Here is a 24,409-nt window from a genome sequence, read left to right as displayed (position 1 = left end):
CTGCTAATCTTAGGTCATTAACATTTAATCGAAGAGGTACCTTATAGGGAACCCTGGGTAGCAGGCAAGGGCTGGATCCACATTGAAACCAAACATTCCCCACAGAGGGAATTGATATGTCTCAAATACATGTACTACCATTGTATCAAATGTATGTCAGTGCTCTTGTTAACACAGACTTAATATTTTAAAGCACTGCTGCATTTATAGTAGTTTTAAAAATTATTTTATATTTCTTAAGTTCACCATATATTAGAAAGATTTTTATAACATCTGAGGAATCATTTTTAAAAATAAGTTTAAAAAAGGGACATCTCTATTTGAAAAGATTAGAAATGAAGGCTGTAGGATATTCTTAGAATTTACTAGTAGAGATTTCTTTCTCAACTGAAGAGTGAAATATAGGGGATTCCTATCTTGGTCACTGTTTTAGGTTGCAAAACTTAAATCATATGCAGGTATATTAGTAATTCTTTATTCACAATGTTGATCTCTAAACGGTATTGTTTTAGTTTTATGAATAATTAAATATGCCAATATTCTGCCTTCGTTTCTTTCCCCACATTTCAAATAGCTTTCAATACTACTATTATTGCTCTTGTGGCTAAGAAATGAAAGTATATTGAAAATATGGTTAATTCATCAAAACTGAGAGGAGGGTAATCAATAGTTTGTTGCTACAAAAACAAGACAATTAAAGCTGTTTATAAAAATCATCTAACATTTAAGGTATCCTTGTCACCCTTCAGTATTTTCATAGGGGTATATGAGGGAGATATTTACTTTTCATACACAGTAATAATAATAATAGCTAACACATAATAAATACTAATTGCATTAGAAGCACTCTCCTAAAATAATCCTCAAGCCAGTTTTGTTGTCCTTACTCTATTGTAAGTTTTTCTATAAAACCTATGTGCTTAACCAAGGCCCTATATTGTCTTCCTACAAAGATAGGCTAAGCATTCAGAACACTTCTAGATAAAGTTTTATTAGGAATGTGATGAAGATAGAGATGGTTTAAAAATACCAGACACTTTGGAAACTTCTGTAGATTAATCCAAAGCTTAATTGTATTTAATAGGTTATTATCTTTTCAATGAATAATTTATGAGAATTTTCCATCTTTTTTTAAAGTTAAATGTTTCCAATCATAGGATAATATAAGCTTTAGTAGAAATCAACTGACGATGATTAAAATATGATAGGACTATCAAAACCTCAGGTCTATGCCAGAAACAAAACAACATAATAAAAAAGCATTTTCTCATTTCTGTGCCTGCCAAATTACAATTTTTAAGCTCAGGGTAGCCATCAGGAAAAAGGTCTTTTTATAAAATGATACTATATGGCAAAAGTATAGAAGCACAATTAGAGTGCTTGGGATTCATTTTTTTTTTTTTTTTTTTTTTTTTGTGCTTTACTTAAAAGCTGAAATGGTCTTTCTAAACTGTGTGTGTTGTTTAATATAAGTAGAATGATTTTAGGTTTTCAGGAATTAAATTAAGATGGTCTTCTGCTTTATATAAAAATTTAAGCCTTTAACAGGACTCTTATCAATATGCGATTTCCAATACATTTTTTTAAAAATCACTTTTAAAATCTAACTACTATGTGTCTAACACTTTGGTCTTTGAGAGGATAGAGAAAAGGGATCAACATAATTTCAAAGAAATAAACTCACTGGTAAAATCATCTCATGATAATGTATATCATATATACATATTATATATATAGTATATATACTACATATAAACTCTTCAGTTGACCCTTCTTATCTGCGGTTCCCATATCCACTGGTTTGGATTCAACAAACTGAAGATCAAAAATGCTTTTTTAAAAAATTGCATGTGTACTGAACATGTACAAACTTTTAAACTTGTAAATATTACCTAAACAGCATAGTATAACAACTATTTACACGGCATTTTTATTATAGTAGATATTATAAGTAACCTAGAGGTGATTTCAAATACACATAATGACTATAGCTTATATGCAAACACTATGCCATTTTATGTAAGGGACTTGGGCATCTATATGGAGGCCCTGTGACTAGTTCCAGATGGATATTAAGGGACAACTGTTTTTTTAAATTTAATCTTCAACTTAATGTAGTTAACAACCTACAGAAGTCACAGTCTAACAGAATCCTTTCTCTGACTCAATATGTACAAATTAAATTGCTTCTCAAAATCTAGAATTTTAATTAGGTTTCCAGATTTTGTCACTGAAGCACCTTGTGAAATTTGGCATCGTTTTCTACTTCTCAAATTTTTAAGTTTTCCAAACTATTTAATTATGTACAATGTACACATTCCTGAATATAATCCATTGTGGTGACATTGCTTACTTCAGAAATTTTCTGTATTCAGCATAAAGGTGTTTCTTCCCAAGAAACTGAACTTTTCTGTTAAATGAGTTTGATCGAATAGGAGAATTGGGTTTATAAAATGGATTCACTGCAAACTTTATATATAAATCATAGACATCAGTAAAGAAGTTCTTGATTCCATCTGCTTGCCTTATATCATGAAGCATAATAAATCTCATGCCCTGCAATGACAAATACTGACACAAACCACTCATTGAATTTGTCCACAGTTTTCAAATACATGTTTTCAAAGCCACATGTTTTCATCCACAAGGTCAAGAGCAGCATGAGCTATGAATTGGTTTAGATGACAATGATCATGTTTGGATTCTGCTTTCCTAGCTGGCAAAAATTCCATTTCAAAAACTGGATTATCCAAAACTACACTAAGATTTCATCTCACTCCAATTAGAATGGCTATTATCAAGAATACAAGCAATAATAAGTGTTGGCAAGGATATGGGGAAAAAGGTATACTCATATATTGTTGGTGGGATTCCAAATTGGTGCAGACACTCTGGAAAGCAGTATGGAGATTCCTCAGAAAACTTGGAATGGACCCACCATTTGACCTACATATTCCACTCCTCGATTTAAAAGGTCTTAAAACCAGTATACTACAATAATGCAGCCACATCAATGTTTATAGCTGCTCAATTCACACTAGCTAGATTGTGGAACCAACCTAGATGCCCTTCAATAGATGAATGGATAAAGAAACTGTGGTATATATACACAATGGAATATTACTCAACCATAAAGAAGAATAAAATTATGTCATTTGCAGGTAAATGGATGGAATATCATGCTAAGTGAAATAAACCAATCCCAAAAAACTAAAGGCCAAATGTTTTCTCTGATAAGTGGATGCTGATACATAACAGGAGGGGAGTGGGGTAAAGGAAGAATGGAGGAACATTAGCTTGTGTAGAAGAAAATGAGGGGAGAGGAGGGGGCGGGGGGAAGGAAAGGTAGTGGAATGAGACGGACATCATTATTCTATGCACATGTATGATTACATGAATGTTTTTACTATACTGTGTACAAACAGAGAAATGAAAAGTTGTACTCCATTTGTGTACTGTGAATCAAAATGCATTCTGCCATTGGACTGTCATATATAACTAAATAGAACAATAAAAAAAAAATCCAGCCAATAAAATATGACGAAGTAAAATCTTAAAAGAAACAAACAAAAAAACTTGAATTATTATGGTGGCCAACAATCACAGAGTGGAAGCTTCTGGTCATTACCTTAAATATGTGACACCTTTTAAAATCTTGCTCATAGCACACAGTGGCGGGAACTCTATGAAAACTCAGCTCCATGTACTCAAAAACTGGGGATGACTTTGTCTCCCAGAGGACGTTTGACAATGTCTGGAGACTTGGTTCTCATACCTGTGCACATGAGGGAGAAGTGCTACTGGCTTTCCGTCAGTAGGGACTGGGGATGCTGTGATCTTCTTATAATGCACACGACTGTGGGCTGCAACAAAGAATTTTCCAGTTCCATGTGGCAATAATGCCATGGTTAAGAAACACTGGGTTAGCTGAATGATGACATAGTGAAAGACAAGCCTCTGAGAGGGGGGACTTTTGCAGATCGAAACCCCACTTCTCTACCTTAGTAACATGTAAGAAGGGAGGCTTCAAATCTCTCTCTCTCTCTCTCTCTCTCTCTCTCTTTAGCATCTATTCAATAGCAAATGTTGATGAACTGTTTATGAGTTAACTGGCAATTAAACTGTTTTTTAAAAAAATTGCTGAAGTTCTCTAAAAGATTCCAAATCTCCTGATGGTCAGCCTCTATCCCTAAGTGCTAAGAAAACTGTACAAAGAAATGAGATGGATTCAGTTTTATTAGTGATTGTTGAAGAATTATTCAAAACAGAGGAAATATTGAAAGATTAGATTATGATGCATATTATTTTTGTTGGACTGGATTGCAAAGGGCAGAAGCTAGTAATTTAAAGATTAAAAGTTGTCTGCCTATGTACTTTAGATACTTATATCTTGTCTTAAAAGTGGTTTTATTATGATTCAAATAATTATACAGGTATATAATGCATGAATATCAATCATCTGAGGGCATAGCAAATATGCAAGATTAAATAATCAGAGTGAGATATGAAGGGATAGAATAATGAATGGTATCTAAGAAGGTTAAAAATAGCAGACTGAGTACCATGTTCTTCTTTTGGGTTTAGAAAACTTATCATGTAAATCCAGGATAGGAAAGAATTGGCTTACCAATATACTTGGGAAAACTCATAAATAATTACAGATTCAACACAGTTATGTGCCAGAAATTGTTACCGTATTGCCCTACAACATGCCTATCTATCTGTATCTATCTATTCATCTGTCATCTACTATTTATGATCAATCTGTACTTATGTGAAACTGACTTTAAATGGGAAGATATAAATAGGTTAAATGGATGGAAAAGACATGCTAACAATCAAAAGAAAGCTGGATTGCCTATATGAATATCTGAAACGTATATTGGGAGCAAAAGGTACTACCAGGAATAGCGAAATTCATTTCATAATGATAGAGGAGTTAATCAAGAAGACATAATAATTTAAAAGTTAGTGCAACATTATACACAATTATAGTTAGAAATTTTAATGCCTTTCTTTTAATAGTTCATATAACTAGTATACAGAAAATCACTAAGATTATAGAAGACTTGAACAATAATTAACTAACATAACCTAATTGATCATTGTAGAATACTCATCAAGAGCAAAACACATATTCTTTTCAAACATAAAATACTTACCAAGATGTATTATGTTCTAGGTGATAAAACACATCTCAATATACTTAAAAGGATTCAAATCAAATGAAGAATGCTCTCTGACCACAGTGGAATTAAACTAGACATTAGTAATAGATAATATCTCTGAAAATTTCCCAAATAATAAATAATGAAACAGCATATTTCTATATAATCTGGGAACAAAAAAGAAATCAGAAGAGAACTAGAAGAAGTATAAACTAAAGAAAAATGAATATACCAAAATTTGAGAGATACAGCTAGAGCAATACTAAGAGAAAAAGTTACTAATTCCCTAGATTAGAAAAGATAAAGCATCTCAAATCATTTGCCTTAGCTTTCATTTTAAGAAACTAGGAAAAGAAGAGATAAAAACAATCTGTAGCTCTTTGGTTTGTTTGTGGAGTCCGTCTGCTTGGGCCATATTCTTTTTGTTTTCCTTCACAGAATATGCATGTGTTTCTACTTTGTGATTTTTTTCTAGCCATAGAATTCTAAATTGTCCATTCTTTTTCTTTCAACACTTTCAACAACATTGTCTTTGGCTTTCCCATGGTTTCTTGCCTACATTATTTTATCTTTCCCAGTATGTGTTGTCTGTCTTTGGCAATTTCAAAAACTTTTTTTTTTTTCATTGTTATTTGTTTTCAGCAACTTGATTATAGTGTGTAAAGACATAACTTCCTTTGATTTTTTTCCCTTTCCATTACTCCCTGAACTTATTAAATTTATAAATTTATGTCTTTCACTAAAACTTGGATGTTTTGAGCAAGAATTTTTCTGCCCCTCTCTTTTGTCCTTGTGGGAGTACAAAGATACAAGTGTTATATCTTTGGATATTTTCCCACAGGTCTGTGAAATTCTGTTCTTCTTATTTCAATCTTTTTCCCCCCGCTTCTGTGTTCTTTAGATAATTTTTGCTGATTTGCCTTCAAGTTCATTGAAGAATCACCCCCATTCTTTTCTTAAGTTCTTTCAGCAATTTTTTTCATTTTTGATGTTTTCTTTATCAATCTTTAAATTTATACTTCTTCTAATAGTCTTTAACTCCTGTTGATAATTCTTAATGCTTCGTTAATTTCAAGTAGGGTTTTCTTAATTCGTAGAGAATAGTTATAATTGCTACTTCAAAGTTTTGTCTGATAGTTCCAAAAATATGATCATTGTAGCTTGGCGTGATAACTTTTTTCAGTTCAAGTTTGTCAATTTCCTGGTCATTGTATGAGTAATTCTGGATAAAATCATATTATGAATATTTTCAACATTCTATTGTATAGACTCTGGACTACTTAATCTGCTGGATAAAATTGATGTTTTTGCTTTAAATAAACTATCAATCCAATTAGGAATGTAAATTCCGTCTTAACATTTGTTTGAAAGTATTCAAATTTCAATTCAGTTCTCAAAACCTTTGTTATTCTGGTTTGAGTCTGTTCTGCTCAAGAGTAGCTCAGAAATTAGGCTGAGAATTATATGTTGATACATAAGAAAGGTACATGCATACCCTTCTCAGTCTCTCTTCCATCAGGGATTTTTCTGACAGTATCTTGCAAGCATAGGCCACTTTTCTGCATGTCTTAAATCAGAAATACCGATTCTCTGTTGGAGTTTTTGCTGCCCAAGCTGCCAATACCATCCTGCCTCTTTGTAACTACTGCTCCCAGGGCACAGTGATACAGTCACATGGGTGAAAGAAAGAAAGAAAGAAAGAAAGAAAGGAAGGGAGGGAGGAAGAAAGAGAGAGAAAGAAAAAGAAAATACCCACATGTGGGTAACCTCCCCAATTTTGGGGGGGCGGTGCTGGGGATTGAACACAGGGCCTTGTGCTTGCAAGGCAAGCACTCTACCAACTGAGCTATCTCCCCAGCCCACCTCACCAAATTTTGATCCCCTTCTATAATTTGCTTGTTTTTGTTTACCTTTAATATTTGTTCTATCTATCTATTTATCTATCTATCTATCTATCTATCTATCTTCTATTTATTATAATCAGTAAGATGGAAGGGCTCTAGTGGTCTTATCTCACTGCACTGCAACCAAAGTTCTTTTTCTTTGGGTGGTGGGGGGTGGGTTACCAGGGATTGAACTCAGGGATACTTAACCACTGAGACACATCCCAGCCCTATTTTGTGTTTTGTTTTATTTTGAGACAGGGTCTCACTGAGTTGCTTAGTGCCTCACTTTTGGGGAGGCTGGTTTTGAACTCCTGATCCTCCTGCCTTAGCCTCCTGAGTTGCTGGAATTAAAGACTTATGCCAGTATACCTGGCTTGCAACCAGAAGTTGTAAGAACTGTTTTTAATTCTCAAGACATATATAAGGACTTACAACCATCAAGTGAAAGGTTTTGCATGGCACCTATTTTCTGCCCTTCTTTGTTCTCTTTCCTTAGTTAGGTGATGATTAGGTTTTATAATGTGGCCAATAGCCTGGGGATATTTCATGGGTACACAAGAAGATGAACCAGGTCTCTGGTGGAAATTGTTTTTAATGGGCCAGGCATACATTTGAAGAGTCTTTCTGGGCCATGTGTGTCAGGAACGGGTATAACTAGAGTTGCATTAGTAATATAAAAGGACCTTAATAATTAAATCTAGATTAAGAAATAAAAGCCCCTAATTCTAAAGGTTTTATATTTTATTCCTTGGTTGTGGGCTCTTAGAAAAAGATTTGAACTTGCTAAATTTCAGCTTACTACTTTATGAATATGGATACACTTTCTAGTTTTCTTTTGGTGAAATATATCTAAAAGTGCCTGAGGGTTCTTGGTACAGATTGGATAGGCAAAACAGCTTTTCATGATATTCATAGAAAGCAAGTCTAAAGAAAAGACACTGGGAAAAGTCAGTCTAATAGTTCACGTGAAGTCAGGTTCCTCGCAGGGTTCCATCCAGTTGAGTGACAACTGCTACATTTTTCCAGGAAGTTAGTATTTCTGTATCTAAACTTAATTAATTCTTAGAGGGACAAACAACTGAGATAGACTGCTTCCTAGGTAGTATAAGTCTCTCCTGAAGCAAAAGAGAATGCAAAATGAATGAGAAAGAAGATTCTGACACTTCGTAGGCAGAGGAGGTGGGATGAGAGGAATTGAATTTTTGTATTAAAAGTGAAGTGCTACGTATGTCAGATTGAAGTTTTAACTCAGAACGTGCATGAGTTCCAGTATTTGCATTTTAATACTTGTTGCTGTGAAGTGTACTTTGACATATAGACTAAAAAAGAGCAGTTTCGAATTTCCTGGCACTTGATTATTTAATCGATTTTTGCAGTATTTTTTGCAAATTCAAAATACAGTCCTGAATAAAATGCCTTTTTAAAATTTGTCAAAATTTAAACTTTCAGCTTTTTGGTATTTTCTGTAAATCTTTACTTCATCAATCTTGTGATTTTTTCTATTGCTTCTTTTCTCTTAGCTTATAGATTTTAGATAAGTATGTAAAATTGAGGGGGAGTTGGAGAAAGGACAGATTAGGGCACAAGACTGACAGGGAAAAAAAATCCAGAGAAGTGATTAAATTACATTCCAGTCATGTGGATACATATGCATTGATGGTTATGTAACACAGAAAGAGTGTCTGAGCTTTTGAACATTTAAAAAAATTGTCCTCAATGAAAATTCACTTTCCTTTTATTTTTTTTATTTAAATTTTTTTTCTTTTTTCTTTTTTTCTTTTTTTTTTTTCACTTTCCTTTTAAGTGAGACAGATGTTAAGATGAAATATTTGGCATCTGACCATCCTGTTTGTTATCAAGTATTATAGAGAGATGAACTCAGAAAATCTATTGATTTATAAATATAGTTGACAGTAAATTTGCTCCAGATTATATTTTTTATGGTATTGTACATTTAAGCAAATGTTTACTTATTTAATAACTGTTTGTTAAGAGTATTGTGCTATAACCTCAAAAAATAAACAAACTAAAACCCTGGGAATTAATCTAATGAAGAACATGAAGGATCTCTGCAGAGAAAACTACAGAACACTGAAGAAAGAAATTTAAGAAGAACTTAGAAGATGGAAAGATCTCCCAGGTTCTTGGAGAGGCAGAATTAATATTGGCCATACTACCAAAAGTGTTATACAAATTTTGTACAATTCCCATCAAAGTATCAACAACATTCTTCATGGAACTAGAAAAAGCAGTACTAAAATTCATTTGGAAAATAGAGACCCAGAATAGCCAAAGCAATCCTGAGCAAAAAGAGCGATGTTGGGTACATAACAATACCAGACCAGAAATTATACTATAGAGCTATAGTAACAAAATAGCATGGTACTGGCACCAAAGCAGACATGAAGACCAATGGAATAGAATAAAAGACACAGAGACAAACCCACATAAATACGGTTATCCAATACTAGACAAAGGTGTCAAAAACATACATTGGAGAAAAGATAGTCTTTTTAACAAATGATGCTGAGAAAACTCAATATCTGTTTTAGTCAGTTTTTTCACTGCTGTGACTAAAAGAACCAAATCAGAATAATTGTAGAGGAGGAAAATTTATTAGAGGGCTTACAGTTTCAGAAGTCTTAGTCCATAGTAGCCTGGCTCCATTCTGTGGGGCTTAAGGTGAGGCATAACATCATGGCAGAACAGTATGGTGGAGAGAAGCAGTTCATATGATGATCAGAAAGCAGAGAGAGAGGTCTCCACTTGCCAGCTACAAATATATACCCCAAATCCATGCCCCCAATTCCCACCTCTTCCAGCCATACTCTACTACTTCAGTTACCACTCAGTTAATCCCTATCAGGTGATTAATTCACTGATTGGGGTAAGACTTTTTCAACCAATCATTCTGAACCTTCTTGCATTGTCTCACACATGAGTTTTGGGGGATACCTCACATCCAAACCATAACAATATCCATATGTAGAAGAACATATCTTATCCTGCACAAAAGTCAACTCAAAGTGGATTAAAGACCTAGGAATTTAGAACTCTGCAACTGCTAGAAGAAAATGTAGACCCAACACTTCAACATATTAACATAAGAACCAAATTCCTTAACAAGATCCCTAAAGCAAAATAAAACTAAAAATCAGTAAGTGGGACACCTTTAAAGTAAAAAGCTTCTTCACAACAAAGGAAACAAGAACGTGAAGAGAAAGTCTACAGAATGGAACCTCTTTTGATAACCTACTCCTCAGATAGGACACTAATATCCAGAATATATAAAGAACTAAAAAAAAAAAAAAAAAAAAAAAACCCAAAGAAGCAAATAATCCAATTAATAAATGGGCGAAGGAACTGAACAGGCACTTCACAGAAGAAATACGAATGTCAACAAATATATGAAAGAAATGTTCCACATCTCTATCAATTAGGGAAATGCAAATTCAAACTACATTGGGATTTCATATCACTACAGTAAGAATTGCAATTATCAAGAATACAAATAATAATAAATTGACAGTATGTAGTAAAAAGGTACACTCATGCATTGTTGGTGGGACTGCAAATTAGAGTAACCACTCTGGAAATCTGTATGGTGATTCCTAAAAATCTAGGAATGTGACCCAGCTCTTATACTCCTCTGTATATTTCCAAAAGATCTAAAATCTGCATACTATAGGGATGCTATCAATGTTTATAGCAGCACAATTCATAATACCCAAACTATGGAACCAAACTAGGTGCTCCTCAAAAATTAATGCATAAGGAAAATGTGGTATATATACACAATGGATTATTACTCAGCCATAGAAAGAATTCAATTATGTCATTTGCTGGTAAATGGATGGAAGTGGAACCATATGCTAAGTGAAATAAGTCAGACCCAGAAAGTAAAAGATTGAATGTTTTCTCTGGTATTTGGAAGCTGGTCTAAAATAAGTGGGAAAAAGAGAGAAAAAATAAACAGGGTGGGGGGGGCAGGAATTCCATTAAAATGAAAGAAAGATCAGGGAAGAAGGATGTGGGAAGAAGGAGGAGAAATAGGATTAGCCAAAAACAGTGAAATAAATCTGAACTGACTTTCTAGTAAACATATATGAATATACTAGAGTGATTCTCACCATTAAGTATATCCATAAGAAACTAATTAAAAATGTAAATAAATAGAAAAAATAGAGTGGAAGAAAGGGGGAGGAAGAAGAAGAAGGGGAAAGGTAAGTACTGGAATTGAATTGGAGCAAATTATATTCCTTACATTTATAATTATGTCAAAATGAATCCTACTATTGGGTAAAACTATTATAAACCAGTAAAAGATTGATGGACAAAAATAAAATAAAAAGAAAGGTGGTTCTTCTTGCACTCTGTTCCTCGAAGGCAGGAGCTTAGTTGCAGGTAAGGAGAAAGAGATGATCCCCTTAGAATAAGATAAATATATTGGGGGAAAAAAGAGTATTGTGCTAACACTTCAGTATACACAAAATGTATTTCATAGTTTTTTATTTTCAGGAAATTATCAATGCAATTGAAACTACTATATGAAATAAGATGATCAAAGTTTAAAGACCTGATATAGGGCAATTAATGTCACACCAATGGTATGTGTATTATGTTTAAGAAGTTCCCAAAGGAGGAAAGATCACCAGGAGCAAGAGCGGCCCTGGAGCTTCAGGGAAGATGAGAGGCTTACAGCTGCACTGGGTGTAGGAGGTAAATAGAAACAAGACATGGCTAGACTGAACGATGGTGTTTGGTCAAGATGAATGAAACTCCAGATACAATACAAGTTTTGTATTGGGGCGATATACAAGGTGTTTTATAGCTAGATTGTTTAGTACCTATGTAGTAGGCTAAAGGATTTGAACTTTACAGAGACTAGTAAAATTGTTTATTGATACGATGAAAATAGAGTTTTGTGCAGGAGGAATTAGAGGAAGAGAAAACAAAGGAATATCATATCAATCAATCAAAGAATTCATAGATGAATTAATAGAGAACATTAAATAGGATTTTGAGAATAGAGGCAAAAAGAAATTAAAAGGATTTGTTGATGATTATATATTTGTTAAAATGAGTTTAAATACAGAAAACAGAGAAGTTTTGATATGGGGTTACTTGAGGATTTTGCAACAGCTCATAGAAATAAGTAATTCACAATGAAAGCTGGTTTTAGTGGAAAGTAGAGGACTAAATTTCAGAATTTTTGAGTTTAAAGAGATGGCAAGATACTGCAGTGCAAATGCCCATCAGACAGTTGGGAAATATGTAAAAGGAATTTAGAGAAAGATTAAAATTAGGTCTATAAATTTTGGAGTAATTCATATTGTCTTTGAAGTCTCCAGACTGGATGAAATTTTTTAGGAAATTAGTTTCAACAGTTAAAACTCTGCAAATTGGAAAATGTCCATGTTTATGCACTACGGGTGAAGCTCCTTTATTAAGTCACCATATACATCACCTATTTTAAATTTATAAGGGCTAAGGAAACATCAGCAAGAGTGCCATCAGAGAGGTTGCAGAATGTGGAGACAGTTCAGTTTCATGGAGATCTTTGGGAAAGTTCCAGAAGAAAGGAGGTGTTAATGGTGTTGGCTGTTCCAAAGAGATCAATGATATCAGGGGTACAGAAGAATTTAGGGTCCACTTCATTAAGAAATAATTGGCAACCTTTTTGTTTTTGGAACATCACTACTGATTTTAATAAAAATGGTTATAGGAAATATCAACTGTACACAAATTCGATAACCTAGATGAAAGGTACAACTCCTTAAAACACAAGATCTACCAAGACTGAACAATGAAGAAACAATCTGAATAGATCTATCATCTCTATAGGAAAGAATTGGTTATCTAAAACTTTCCAACAAAGAAAATCCCTGGATCAGATGTCTTCATGGATGAATTTTTTTTTACAAAACATTTAAAGAATTTATACCAATCCTTCTCAAATTCTTCTCAAAAATTGAGGAGGAGGGAACACTACCTAATTTATTCCAAGGGTACAGCATTACTCTGATCCCAAAGCCAAAAATATGAGAACTACCAACCAATATCCCTCATGGACATTGATGAAAATATCCCTGATAAAAAACACTAGCAAATGAAACTCTACATCAAATTTAAAAGGTTTATATACCATGACTAAGGGAGATTTATTCATAGAATACACCAATGTACTATAGTCATAGAAAAAGGAAAATAAATATGGCCATTCCAATTGACACAGAAACTGCATTTGACAGTTATACACCATTTCTTATTCTTTATGGCTGAGTAATATTCCATTGTATGTATATACCACAGTTTCTTTATCCATTCATCAATTGAAGGGCATCTAGGTTGGTTCCACAATCTGGCTATTGTGAATTGAGAAGCTATGAACATTGATGTGGCTGTATCTCTGTAGTGTGCTGATTTTAAGTCCTTTGGGTATAGGCCGAGGAGTGGGATAGCTGGGTCAAATGGTAGGTCCATTCCAAGTTTTCTAAGGAATCTCCACACTGCTTTCCAGTGTGGCTGCACTAATTTGCAGTCCCACCAGCAATGTATGAGTGTACCTTTTTCCCCACATCCTCTCCAACACTTATTGTTGCTTGTGTTCTTGATAATCGCCATTCTAATTGGGGTGAGATGGAATCTTAGTGTAGTTTTGATTTGCATTTCTCTTATTACTAAAGATGTTGAACATTTTTCCATATGTTTGTTGATTGCTTGTACATCTTCTTCTGTGAAGTGTCTGTTCATTTCCTTAGCCCATTTGTTAATTGGGTTATTTGTATTCTTAGTGTAGAGTTTTTTGAGTTCTTTATATATTCTGGAAATTAGTGCTCTATCTGAAGTATGAGAGGCAAAGATCTTCTCCCACTCTGTAGGCTCTCTCTTCACATTGCTGGTAGTTTCCTTTGCTGAGAGAAAGCTATTTAGTTTGAATCTATCCTAGTTATTGATTCTAGCTTTTATTTCTTGTGCTATGGGAGTCCTGTTAAGGAAGTCTGATCCTAAGCCAACAAGGTGAAGATTTGGACCTACTTTTTCTACTAGAAGATGCAGGGTCTCTGGTCTGATTCCAAGGTCCTTGATCCATTGTGAGTTGAGTTTTGTGCAGGGTGAGAGATAGGGGTTTAGTTTCATTCTGTTGCATATGGATTTCCAGTTTTCCCAGCACCATTTGTTGAAGAGGCTATCTTTTCTCCATTGCATATTTTGGCACCTTTGTCTAGTATTAGAAAATTGTATTTATTTGGGTTTGTGTCTGTGTCCTCTATTCTGTACCATTGATCAACCTGTCTATTTTGGTGCCAATACCATGCTGTTTTTGTTACTATTGCTTTGTACTATAGTTGAAGTTCTAGTATTGCGATACCCCCTGTTTCATTCTTCCTGCTAAGGATTGCTTTAGCTATTCTGGGTTTCTTATTCTTCCAGATGAATTTCATGATTGCTTGCTCTATTTCTGTGAGGTACGTCACTGGGATTTTAATTGGAATTGCATTGAATCTGTATAGCACTTTTGGTAGTATGGCCATTTTGACAATATTAATTCTGCCTCTCCAAGAACATGGGAGATCTTTCCATCTTCTAAGGTCTTCCTTAATTTATTTCTTTAGTGTTGTGTAGTTTTCATTGTAGAGATCTTTTACCTCTTTGGTTAGATTGATACCCAAGTATTTTATTTTTTTTTGAGGCTATTGCAAATGGAGTTGTTTTCCTCATTTCCCTTTCAGCTGTTTCATCACTTGCGTATAAAAATGCTGTAGATTTATGCGTGTTGATTTTATAGCCTGCTATTTTGCTGAATTCATTGATGAGGTCTAGAAGTTTTCTGGAAGAGGTTTTGGGATCCTCTAAATATAGAATCATGTCATCTGCAAATAGTGACAGCTTAAGTTCCTCTTTTCCTATTCGTATCCCTTTAATTTCTTTAGTCTGCCTAATTGCTCTGGCTAGAGTTTCGAGGACAATGTTGAATAGAAGTGGTGAAAGAGGACATCCCTGTCTTGTTCCCGTTTTTAAAGGGAATGGTTTCAGTTTTTCTCCATTAAGAATGATGTTGGCCATGGGCTTAGCATAAATAGCCTGTACAATGTTGAGGTATGTTCCTACTATCCCTATTTTTTCTAGTGTTTTCAGCATGAAGGGGTGTTGTATATTGTCAAATGCTTTTTCTGCATCAATTGAAATAACCATATGATTCTTATCCTTAAGTCTATTGACATGATGGATTACGTTGATTGATTTACGGATGTTAAACCATCCTTGCATTCCAGGAATGCAGGTGTGGAGGCAACTGAGAGCTTGAGAATTACTGCTTCAAAGTGAGAAGCCTTGTGCACAGCTAGCTCCAGGAAGGAATCAAAGTAGCTGTTGACGGATTCGAAGCTGCCCCGGAGGTGCCACAGGCCCCAGTCAGAGTAGGACTCCTCTGCTTTGGGGCTGGGGTCGCTCTGAGCCAAGCCCCCTCCCAGGCCGAGCCACAACACCAAGAAGCTGGTGGCTAGCTTCATCTTGCAGACAGATTGCTCACTGTCAGGCATTTGTCATCCGCCATTTGCCTGCCTCTCGCCTGTCCATCGCCTGCCTTGCCCCTATCCATCACCCAACGCTTGAGGTTCACCTCCTGATCGTCCGACAGCTGCCAGCAGATTGACCGCAGACTGCCAGTGGAGAATCGGCTGCCTGCTGCTGCCTGGAAGTTTACTGTTACAGTACCTGCAGGTTTGATTACACATGGCTGCCGCCATTTTGAGACAACAGCCAGGCCCCGTAGGACCCCTGGCCAGACTGACTGAGTCCCGTCTCCAGGATCCCTCAGCCCGACCGATCACTCCCTGCCTCTGGGGCCCTCACATCAACTGACTGCTCCCTGCCACCAAGACCCCCAGACCAACTGACTGTGCCTTATCACCGGGAACCCAGACCAACTGATTGCACCCAGCCTCCTGGATCCCACAACCACACCAAACACACCCGACCTCCAGGACCACTGCCGGACCAACTGCATCCCGTCTCCAGGACCTCCAGCTGATCACGTCCACCCCTGAGCTGCAGCTCCCCATTTGCCAACACATTTGGAAGCCAGAGCAGCCATCTTGGATAATCCTGGAAGCCTTAGCTCCGATCTTCGGGTGGGGCAAATCCCATCTTGCGACGCCTGCTGGAGGCTTGAAGCCCATTGTCAGGTACCTCTCATACATCAGGAGGTTTCATTAGTATATGACTGCTATACAGTAGATTTTCTTTTTTCTCCTTTTTAAAAAAAATATTTAAGTTTTTATTTCTTTACGTTTCTTGCTTTCTTTTCTTTCTGTTTACCTGTTCCCTCAGAGTCTCTTTCTCCCTTATTTACATGATGTTATTGTCCCCATAGGGGCTATTTGGTCTAGGATTGCATAGTGTCTGATTTGGGTATTGCTAATATTGATCTCCCCTTAAAGAAAGGGTTTTGGACACCTATAGGGCCACTATAAGCCTATAGGGGGATATCTGCAATACCCCAGATCTGCAGCGCTAGAAGGGAAGATACATGAACAACATGAAAAAACAAGGGAAGAAAATGATCCAAACAAATCTAGATTCTATAGTAATAGAATCCAACGACAGTATGTTAGAAGAAATGTCAGAGAAGGACTTCAGATTATACATGATTAAGATGATTCGCGAAGCAAAGGATGAGATAAGAGAGCAAATGCAGGCAATGAATGATAATACCATTAAGCTGAAAGACCACCTGCAGGAAGCAAAAGATCATTTCAAAAAAGAGATAGAGATTCTCAAAAAAAAAACCAAATGGAAATCCTTGAAATGAAGATGACAATAAACCAAATAAAAAACTCAATGGAAAGCATCACCAACAGACTAGACCACTTGGAAGACAGAACCTCAGACAATGAAGACAAAATATTTAATCTTGAAAATAAAGTCGCCCGAACAGAGAAGAGGGTAAGAAATCATGAACAGAATCTCCAAGAACTATGGGATATCATGAAAAGACCAAATTTAAGAATTATTGGGATTGAGGAAGGCACAGAGATACAAACCAAAGGAATGAACAACCTATTCAATGAAATAATATCAGAAAATTTCCCAAACCTGAAGAATGAAATGGAAAATCAAATACAAGAGGCTTACAGAACACCAAATGCACAGAATTGCAACAGATCCACACCAAGGCACATTATAATGAAAATGCCTAACATTCAAAATAAAGATAGGATTTTGAAGGCCGCGAGAGAAAAGCATCAGATTACATATAGGGGGAGACCAATATGGATAGCAGCCGACTTCTCAACCCAGACTTTAAAAGCTAGAAGGGCCTGGAACAACATATTTCAAGCTCTGAAAGAACATGGTTGCCAACCAAGAATCCTATACCCAGCAAAACTAACCTTCAGATTTGAAGATGAAATAAAATCCTTCCATGATAAACAAAAGTTAAAAGAATTTACAAATAGAAAGCCTGCACTACAGAATGTTCTCAACAAAACATTCCATGAGGAGGAAATGAAAAACAACAATGGAGGTCAGCAAAGGGAGGAACTACCTTAGAGAAAAAGCACTGAAAGGAGAAACCAAGCCAACTTAAAAACCAAAAATAAGTCAATGACTGGGAATACAAATCATTTCTCAATAATAACCCTGAACGTTAATGGCCTAAATTCATCAATCAAAAGACATAGATTGGAAGAATGGGTTAAAAAGAAAGACCCAACAATATGCTGCCTGCAAGAGACTCATCTCATAGAAAAAGACATCCACAGACTAAAGGTGAAAGGATGGGAAAAAACCTACCACGCACATGGACTTAGTAAAAAAGCGGGGTTTCCATCCTTATATCAGATAAAGTGGACTTCAAGCCAAAGTTAGTCAGAAGGGATAAAGAAGGACATTTCATACTGCTTAAGGGAACCATAAATCAGGAAGACATAATGATAGTAAATATTTATGCCCCAAACAATGGTGCATCCCTGTACATCAAACAAATCCTTCTCAATTTCAAGAATCACATAGACCACAACACAATAATTCTGGGTGACTTTAACGCACCGCTGTCACCACTAGATAGATCTTCCAAACAAAATCTAACCAAAGAAACCACAGAACTCAATAACACAATCAATAACCTAGACTTAATAGACATATATAGAATATTCCATCCATCAACGAGCAGATACACTTTCTTCTCAGCAGCACATGGAACCTTCTCGAAAATAGACCATATGTTATGCCACAAAGCAGCCCTTAGGAAATGCAAAAAAATAGAGATATTGCCTTGTGTTCTATCAGATCATAATGGACTGAGAGTAGAAATCAATGAAAAAATAAAAAAGGAAATTACTCCAAAACTTGGAGACTAAATAATATGCTATTGAATGAAACATGGATAACAAAAAACATCAGGGAGGAGATTAAAAAATTCTTAGTGGTCAATGAGAATGATGATACAACATATCAAAATCTCTGGGACACTATGAAAGCGGTACTAAGAGGAAAATTCATTGCATGGAGTGCATTCCAGAAAAGAATGAAAAGTCAACAACTAAATGACCTAACATTACAGCTCAAAGCCCTAGAAAAAGAAGAACAGAAAAACAGCAAAAGTAGTAAAAAACAGGAAATGATTAAAATCAGAGCTGAAATCAATGAAATTGAAACAAAAGAAACTATTCAAAAAATTGACATAACAAAAAGTTGGTTCTTTGAGAAAGTAAACAAAATAGATAAACCCTTAGCCACACTAACAAAGAGAAGGAGAGAGAAAACTCAAATTACTAAAATACATGATGCAAAAGGAAATATCACAACAGACACCACTGAGATACAGAACATAATGAGAAGCTACTTTGAAAATCTGCATTCCAACAAAATAGAAAGTACCGAAGACATTGACAAATTTCTAGAGACATATGCTCCTCCCAAACTGAACCAAGAGGACATACACGATTTAAACAGATCAATATCAAGCAATGAAATAGAAGAAGCCATTAAAAATCTACCATCCAAAAAAAGCCCAGGACCAGACAGATTCTCAGCCGAGTTCTATAAGACCTTCAAAGAAGAACTCATTCCAATACTTCTCAAAGTATTCCAGGAAATAGAAAAGGAGGGTACCCTACCGAACTCATTCTATGAAGCTAATATCACCCTCATACCCAAACCAGGAAAAGACACATCAAGGAAAGAAAATTTTAGACCAATATCCTTGATGAATATAGATGCTAAGATTCTTAACAAAATATTGGCAAACCTTATCCAAAAACATATTAAGAAAATTGTGCACCACGATCAAGTGGGGTTCATTCCTGGAATTGGCAACCTTTAAGCCTTATTGTTTCTTTGGTATAAACATCATGAAACACATTAGAATATATGGACAGGGCTGGGTCCTCTTCACTGCCATTGTTTTGCATTTCATTCTTCGAAATGGGAGATCAATGTCATAATGAGCCAACTTTGAAAGAAAATTTTTTAAAATTTATGGAACATATGCCAAATAAAATTGATGGAATAATTGCTATAAAGAAATCATCCTTAATTAAAAATTATAATTGATTTAGGTCAAAATGCATTTAAGATGGAACAGTTTTTGAAGTTTTCTTTAAGAATGTAGATGTTAAAAAATTGAAGTTGGAATACTCAGTAGGCTTAGCCAGATCAGTTTTAAGAGGATACCCAGAACTTTCTTACTTGTGTGTGTCAGACGTTGCCATTATTTGCATTTCACTTCCACAACCCTGCTTGGTAACCTCAAATTTAAAATGGTCTCTTTTCTACTCCAACAGGCATTACAATTCACTTGATGCCAAGTACAGAATTTACACTGAACGTAGAATACCATTTATGGGGTAGATAGCAACTCTAGAAATGTTTCCCAAAGTATGGTCCATGGTCCATTTGCTTCTGAGTCTCCTAAAATGCTCATATTTTATAGCAAGAAGAATACAGGTACAGAAATAAAAAAGAGTAGAGGACTCCAAGAGATCAGGAGGTTTGGTACAACACAGATGTAAAATCTCAAACTTACAGAATCCAAATCACTGGAGTTCGCACCCAGGAACCTTATTTAAAAAAGAAAAAAGCCACACTACACGAATATACATTTACATTATAAGATAATTTTAAAATAAAAATGTACTAAACCTTGTGTGTGTGTGTGTGTATGTCTGTCTTGGGATTCTAATTATAGTTGACTCCACTTCTCTCTCTTCTGTTAATTTTCATGTATCAACTATTTTCCCTTTGTTTTATAAATGAATCAAGTAATACTATATTTAAGGAGTTTGTAGTTTTTGTGACATTACTTGTTCCTCATTTTGAATTACTTGTTACAGTGTAAGAGAGGGTAGGGTGGGTAGATTCAGTATCGGAAGAGGGTTTCATCCTGCTGATTACTTTCAAAGCCTTTGGAATGTTCTACTCTGGTGTATAGAGAAGAAAACAGTCCAGAAATGACACAGACTAGGGGCATCCATGAGGGTAGGACAGACTCTGCAGAAGCCAATAGAAGACAGCATCTTAAAGTGGGATTTGTGGGAAGGGGCCAGAATCTCAATTATTTTATATGCATCTTTGTTATGTAACTGGCAAAATATTTTAAAAAACCTCTTGACCAAACTGGTAAATAATTGCAGTGTTTTGTCAGTCTCTGTTCAGTAGAGTAAATCATATTGTGCTGTTTTGAAAGGGAAATAATTTTAGCAATTTTGTTTTAGCTTGTGATCTCACAGGAGGGAAGTAATTTTTAGAGCAAAGCTTCAAAGATTTAATTTAAGATAAACAATTCTTTTCATCAAACTTAATATTAAACATAATAGAACCACAGGCATAATAATTCATTTTAATATTAATATAAAATCAAGCACAACTTCTTTAGTCTGATTTCTTTGGCACGTGAACATATTAAAGGCTCAAAAAATAAATAACAATTAGTTAAAACTTGAAATAAGAAAAGAAAATATGTTAAGAATTTATAGAGGATCTTTATGTCATTTATATGAAAATACTGTTTTCGGATAAACAGAAGAAATAAAATAGTTATTTGAAAGAAGCTGTGAAAAACGCAACTTGGTAAAACTTTGTTGTGATGATTTGTAGGTAAGAAAAATCACATGAGAAGTCATCTGGCATTCTTTCATTTAATAAAGTATGCTTGAATACCTACGTTATATTTGTTCTAGATACTTTGAATAATAGTAATGATATATTATAGGTGAGAAAATGAAGTTAAGAAAGAAAGATTTAAATGATCACAAAGAGGGATGGTGTTGCAGTTTTGCATGTAGGTATCAGAGAAAATTCTGAAAAGTGGACAGTAAAATATAGTCCTCAGGACATGGGAGATTGAACCATGGACAATATTGATTGTTTTGTTTCTTTCTGGCATTAGCCTGGCGAAGAGCATTTTAGACTGATGGAGTATCAGGTACCAGGTCCTGGGGCAGTAACATACGTCCTGTATTCAAGGAACTGCAAGGAAGTCACTGAGGCTGAAATGGAGTGATTGAGGGATTCTGAGGTAGTTAAGTTTGGAGAAGTCAAAGGATCAGATTGGTAGCACCTCGTATGTCATTAGTAAGCATCTTGGTGTTCACTGAAAGTGATATGAGATTCTTCCTCAAGAGATATGAAGAAAGTAATGATAGGGTTGACGTTGTTCTCAAAGGAACATTCTAGCTGCTAAAGAGGAGATTATAAAGAATAAGGGCAGAAGCAAGAAAAGTTGAGAGACCACAGCAGTGATTTAGATGAGGAATGATGGTGATTGGAAGCAACAAAGGGGGGAGAGGAGTGGGATTCTGGGTTTATTTCAAAAGCACACTGACAGAATTTGCTGATAAAACAGGTGTAGCTGTGGGAGAAGAAGAATCAACATGATGCTAAAAACTTTAACTTGAGCAACCAGAAGGCTGAAAGTGCTATTTATGAAATGAGAAGATTGGAAAAGAAGCAAATTTAGAGGGGCCATCATTGGAAGTTTGACTTGGTGCGTATTAAATCTGAGATACATACTGAATTTCTACCAGCACTGAAGAGTAATTAGTTGCACATACAATGGTGGATTTAGGGAGGCACTCTGAGCTGGAGCTGTAAATAGGGAAGAAAAGACATGAAAGGACATTTAAAGTCATAGATCTAGATGGAGGAAAAGAAAGAAGTCTAAACTGAATTTCAGGGTACCTAAACCTCTCAGTGTGGAGAGACAGGGGAGGAACGGGGAACCTGAGAGTAGACTGTACGGTCAGACTGCAAGAAGTTTTACCTTCCTATTAACTTCCTTTCTGAGGGCACTGGCAATAGTCTAGCTGTAGTGCCCAAGTTCATTTTTGTTTGTCTTGTTTTGTTTTCTTTCTGGATTCATTTGGTCCTTTGTCATTTTCCCATAACTTGATCTCAATCGTAAACTCTGGCTCTTTCTCCCTTCCCCCTCCCACCCTTTATGCCTGTATCACATTCTCTTTGAATATCCTTATACCCTCATTGGTAGTGAAACTTCATCTGAGTGTAAAATTCATTTTTTGAAGACTGTCAAAAGTAATTTGAGAACTCATCTGGTGAATGAAATGGGTGACCAAGTTGTTTAATATTACTTTTGATCAAATATATGGCATGACCATCGAATAGTATCACCAAGTTTACTGAGTGGTTTATATGCCAGATCTAAAATCAATTTCCATAGGCATTCTCTAAAAGGTTTGAATAATGAGAACATCACTGAAAAAAAAAATATAGTTTTCAAGAGGACTATTTTCAAGACAACAACCATATATATGTACGTAAGTTCTTTTGATGTGATTAACAATATTTCTTAATATATTGTTTTATCATATATTTATAATAGCTGCTAAAGACCATGGGCATGCTTTTAGCCATAAATAATGTTTGAAAGAACTTTCATTTCCCAGTATAAGAGTTTCTTAAACAACTGCTAGTCTCATTTAATAATATCTTATCAAAAGTAATGAAAGATAATTATTTCAATGAATAAAAGATCTACAAAAATTCTGAATTTTTCAGATATTATAGAAATTATTGACTGTGAACACCACAGATTTACTAACAAGCATCCTTGGGTGTCTGGCTAATACTAGTTTGTAACAAATGTATCACCTGTAAATTATGATAATCATTTGTTCATTGAACAAATATTTATTAAGTTTTACTGTGTACCAGATGCATGTCATGGGGAGAAGAGTTTGCTCCTTTAGATCCTTCCAAATACATCCTGAGAGATTTATATGCCTCAAGAGGAAAGCCAAAATTGTTTCTGACTTTCTTATCCAGTGCAGTCTCCTGGGGAGTTGTGCTGTGTGGAGAATCTGTTTTGGCAAGAATTCAGGAAGAATGTAGGGCTGGTGAGTTTTAGAGTTACCCTTTTCTGTTTACTGCACTTAGACTGAGATCATCAGTCACTTAACCTGTGATACAGAGTTCCCTCTCTTTCTTAATGATGAGCCCCAATTACCATTCTCGCCTGTGACTTGACCTATCTTGAGTGGATTGTAATAAGAGAGTGGGACTTTTCAGTTATCCTTAGAAACTAACTACGGGTTTGCTGTCAGTTCTGAAGATGCAAAGATGGGGTTCCCATTCTCAATCACAACAAACAAAAAACTAAACCAAAACAAACAAGCAGAAACCCCCAAATAACAAAGATGGTAACTGGTAAGTAAGTTGATTGTATAAACTCAGGATACAATGAGAATTTGGCAGGAAACCCTAGGAGTGCTTGGCTTCACAAAGGAGCTACTGTCAGAATCTATCTTCCACATCTTCCACAGGATGAGATAGAAATTCTTGGGACCCAGCCACCCCCCTGCCTTTTTTTTTTAAAGCCTTTAATCCTCCAGCAATTCCTGCTTTCTCAGAGCCTGTTCACTAGATTTTTCCTGACACTTCATTTTGCATAAAGTTCAGTTTTCATCCTAGGACTTTCCCTGTGAAATATTTCATAGTTTTAGCCTAAGGATTGCAATCACACTGAGATAAAAACATTATAATTGGCTCATTGTTCCTCATTTAAACTTGGTTTCTAGACCCATTCCTCTTAATAATGTTGACACTAATTGCTCAGAGGAGGCAAACTATTTCTGAAAGTAGGATTATATGTTTCTTCTTATGTATAATAAACTTACGATGTTTTTCATGTGTTTCACTAGTATGGTCAGCTTCATATCCTCATATGATATCACTAACTGTACCTTAGGATTCTTGTCTGGAAACTTCTCACCTGAGAAAACAACAGAATTCAGTGAGTTAAGTTGGAAGTAGTTCATGACAGAATAATTTAAACAGTTAAAGTCTAACACAGGACCAGTGACTAATGTTAAAGACACATTTTTTTTTCAGATA

At 35.3% G+C, this 24,409-nt stretch overlaps 1 protein-coding gene across 1 annotated transcript in view; it reads right to left on the bottom strand.

The window, feature by feature from the left end:
- PIK3C2G (phosphatidylinositol-4-phosphate 3-kinase catalytic subunit type 2 gamma) overlaps positions 1-24,409 on the bottom strand; it is a 376,626-nt gene that overhangs the window by 20,078 nt on the left and 332,139 nt on the right. The window contains 1 exon segment of the mRNA XM_079141521.1: positions 24,193-24,287. Within this exon segment, the coding sequence (XP_078997647.1) occupies positions 24,193-24,287 (95 nt within the window).

The sequence above is a fragment of the Sciurus vulgaris genome, assembly GCF_902686455.1.
Source record: "Sciurus vulgaris genome assembly, chromosome: 5".
NCBI lineage: Eukaryota > Metazoa > Chordata > Mammalia > Rodentia > Sciuridae > Sciurus > Sciurus vulgaris.
This window is presented reverse-complemented; position numbering and strand designations above follow the sequence as displayed.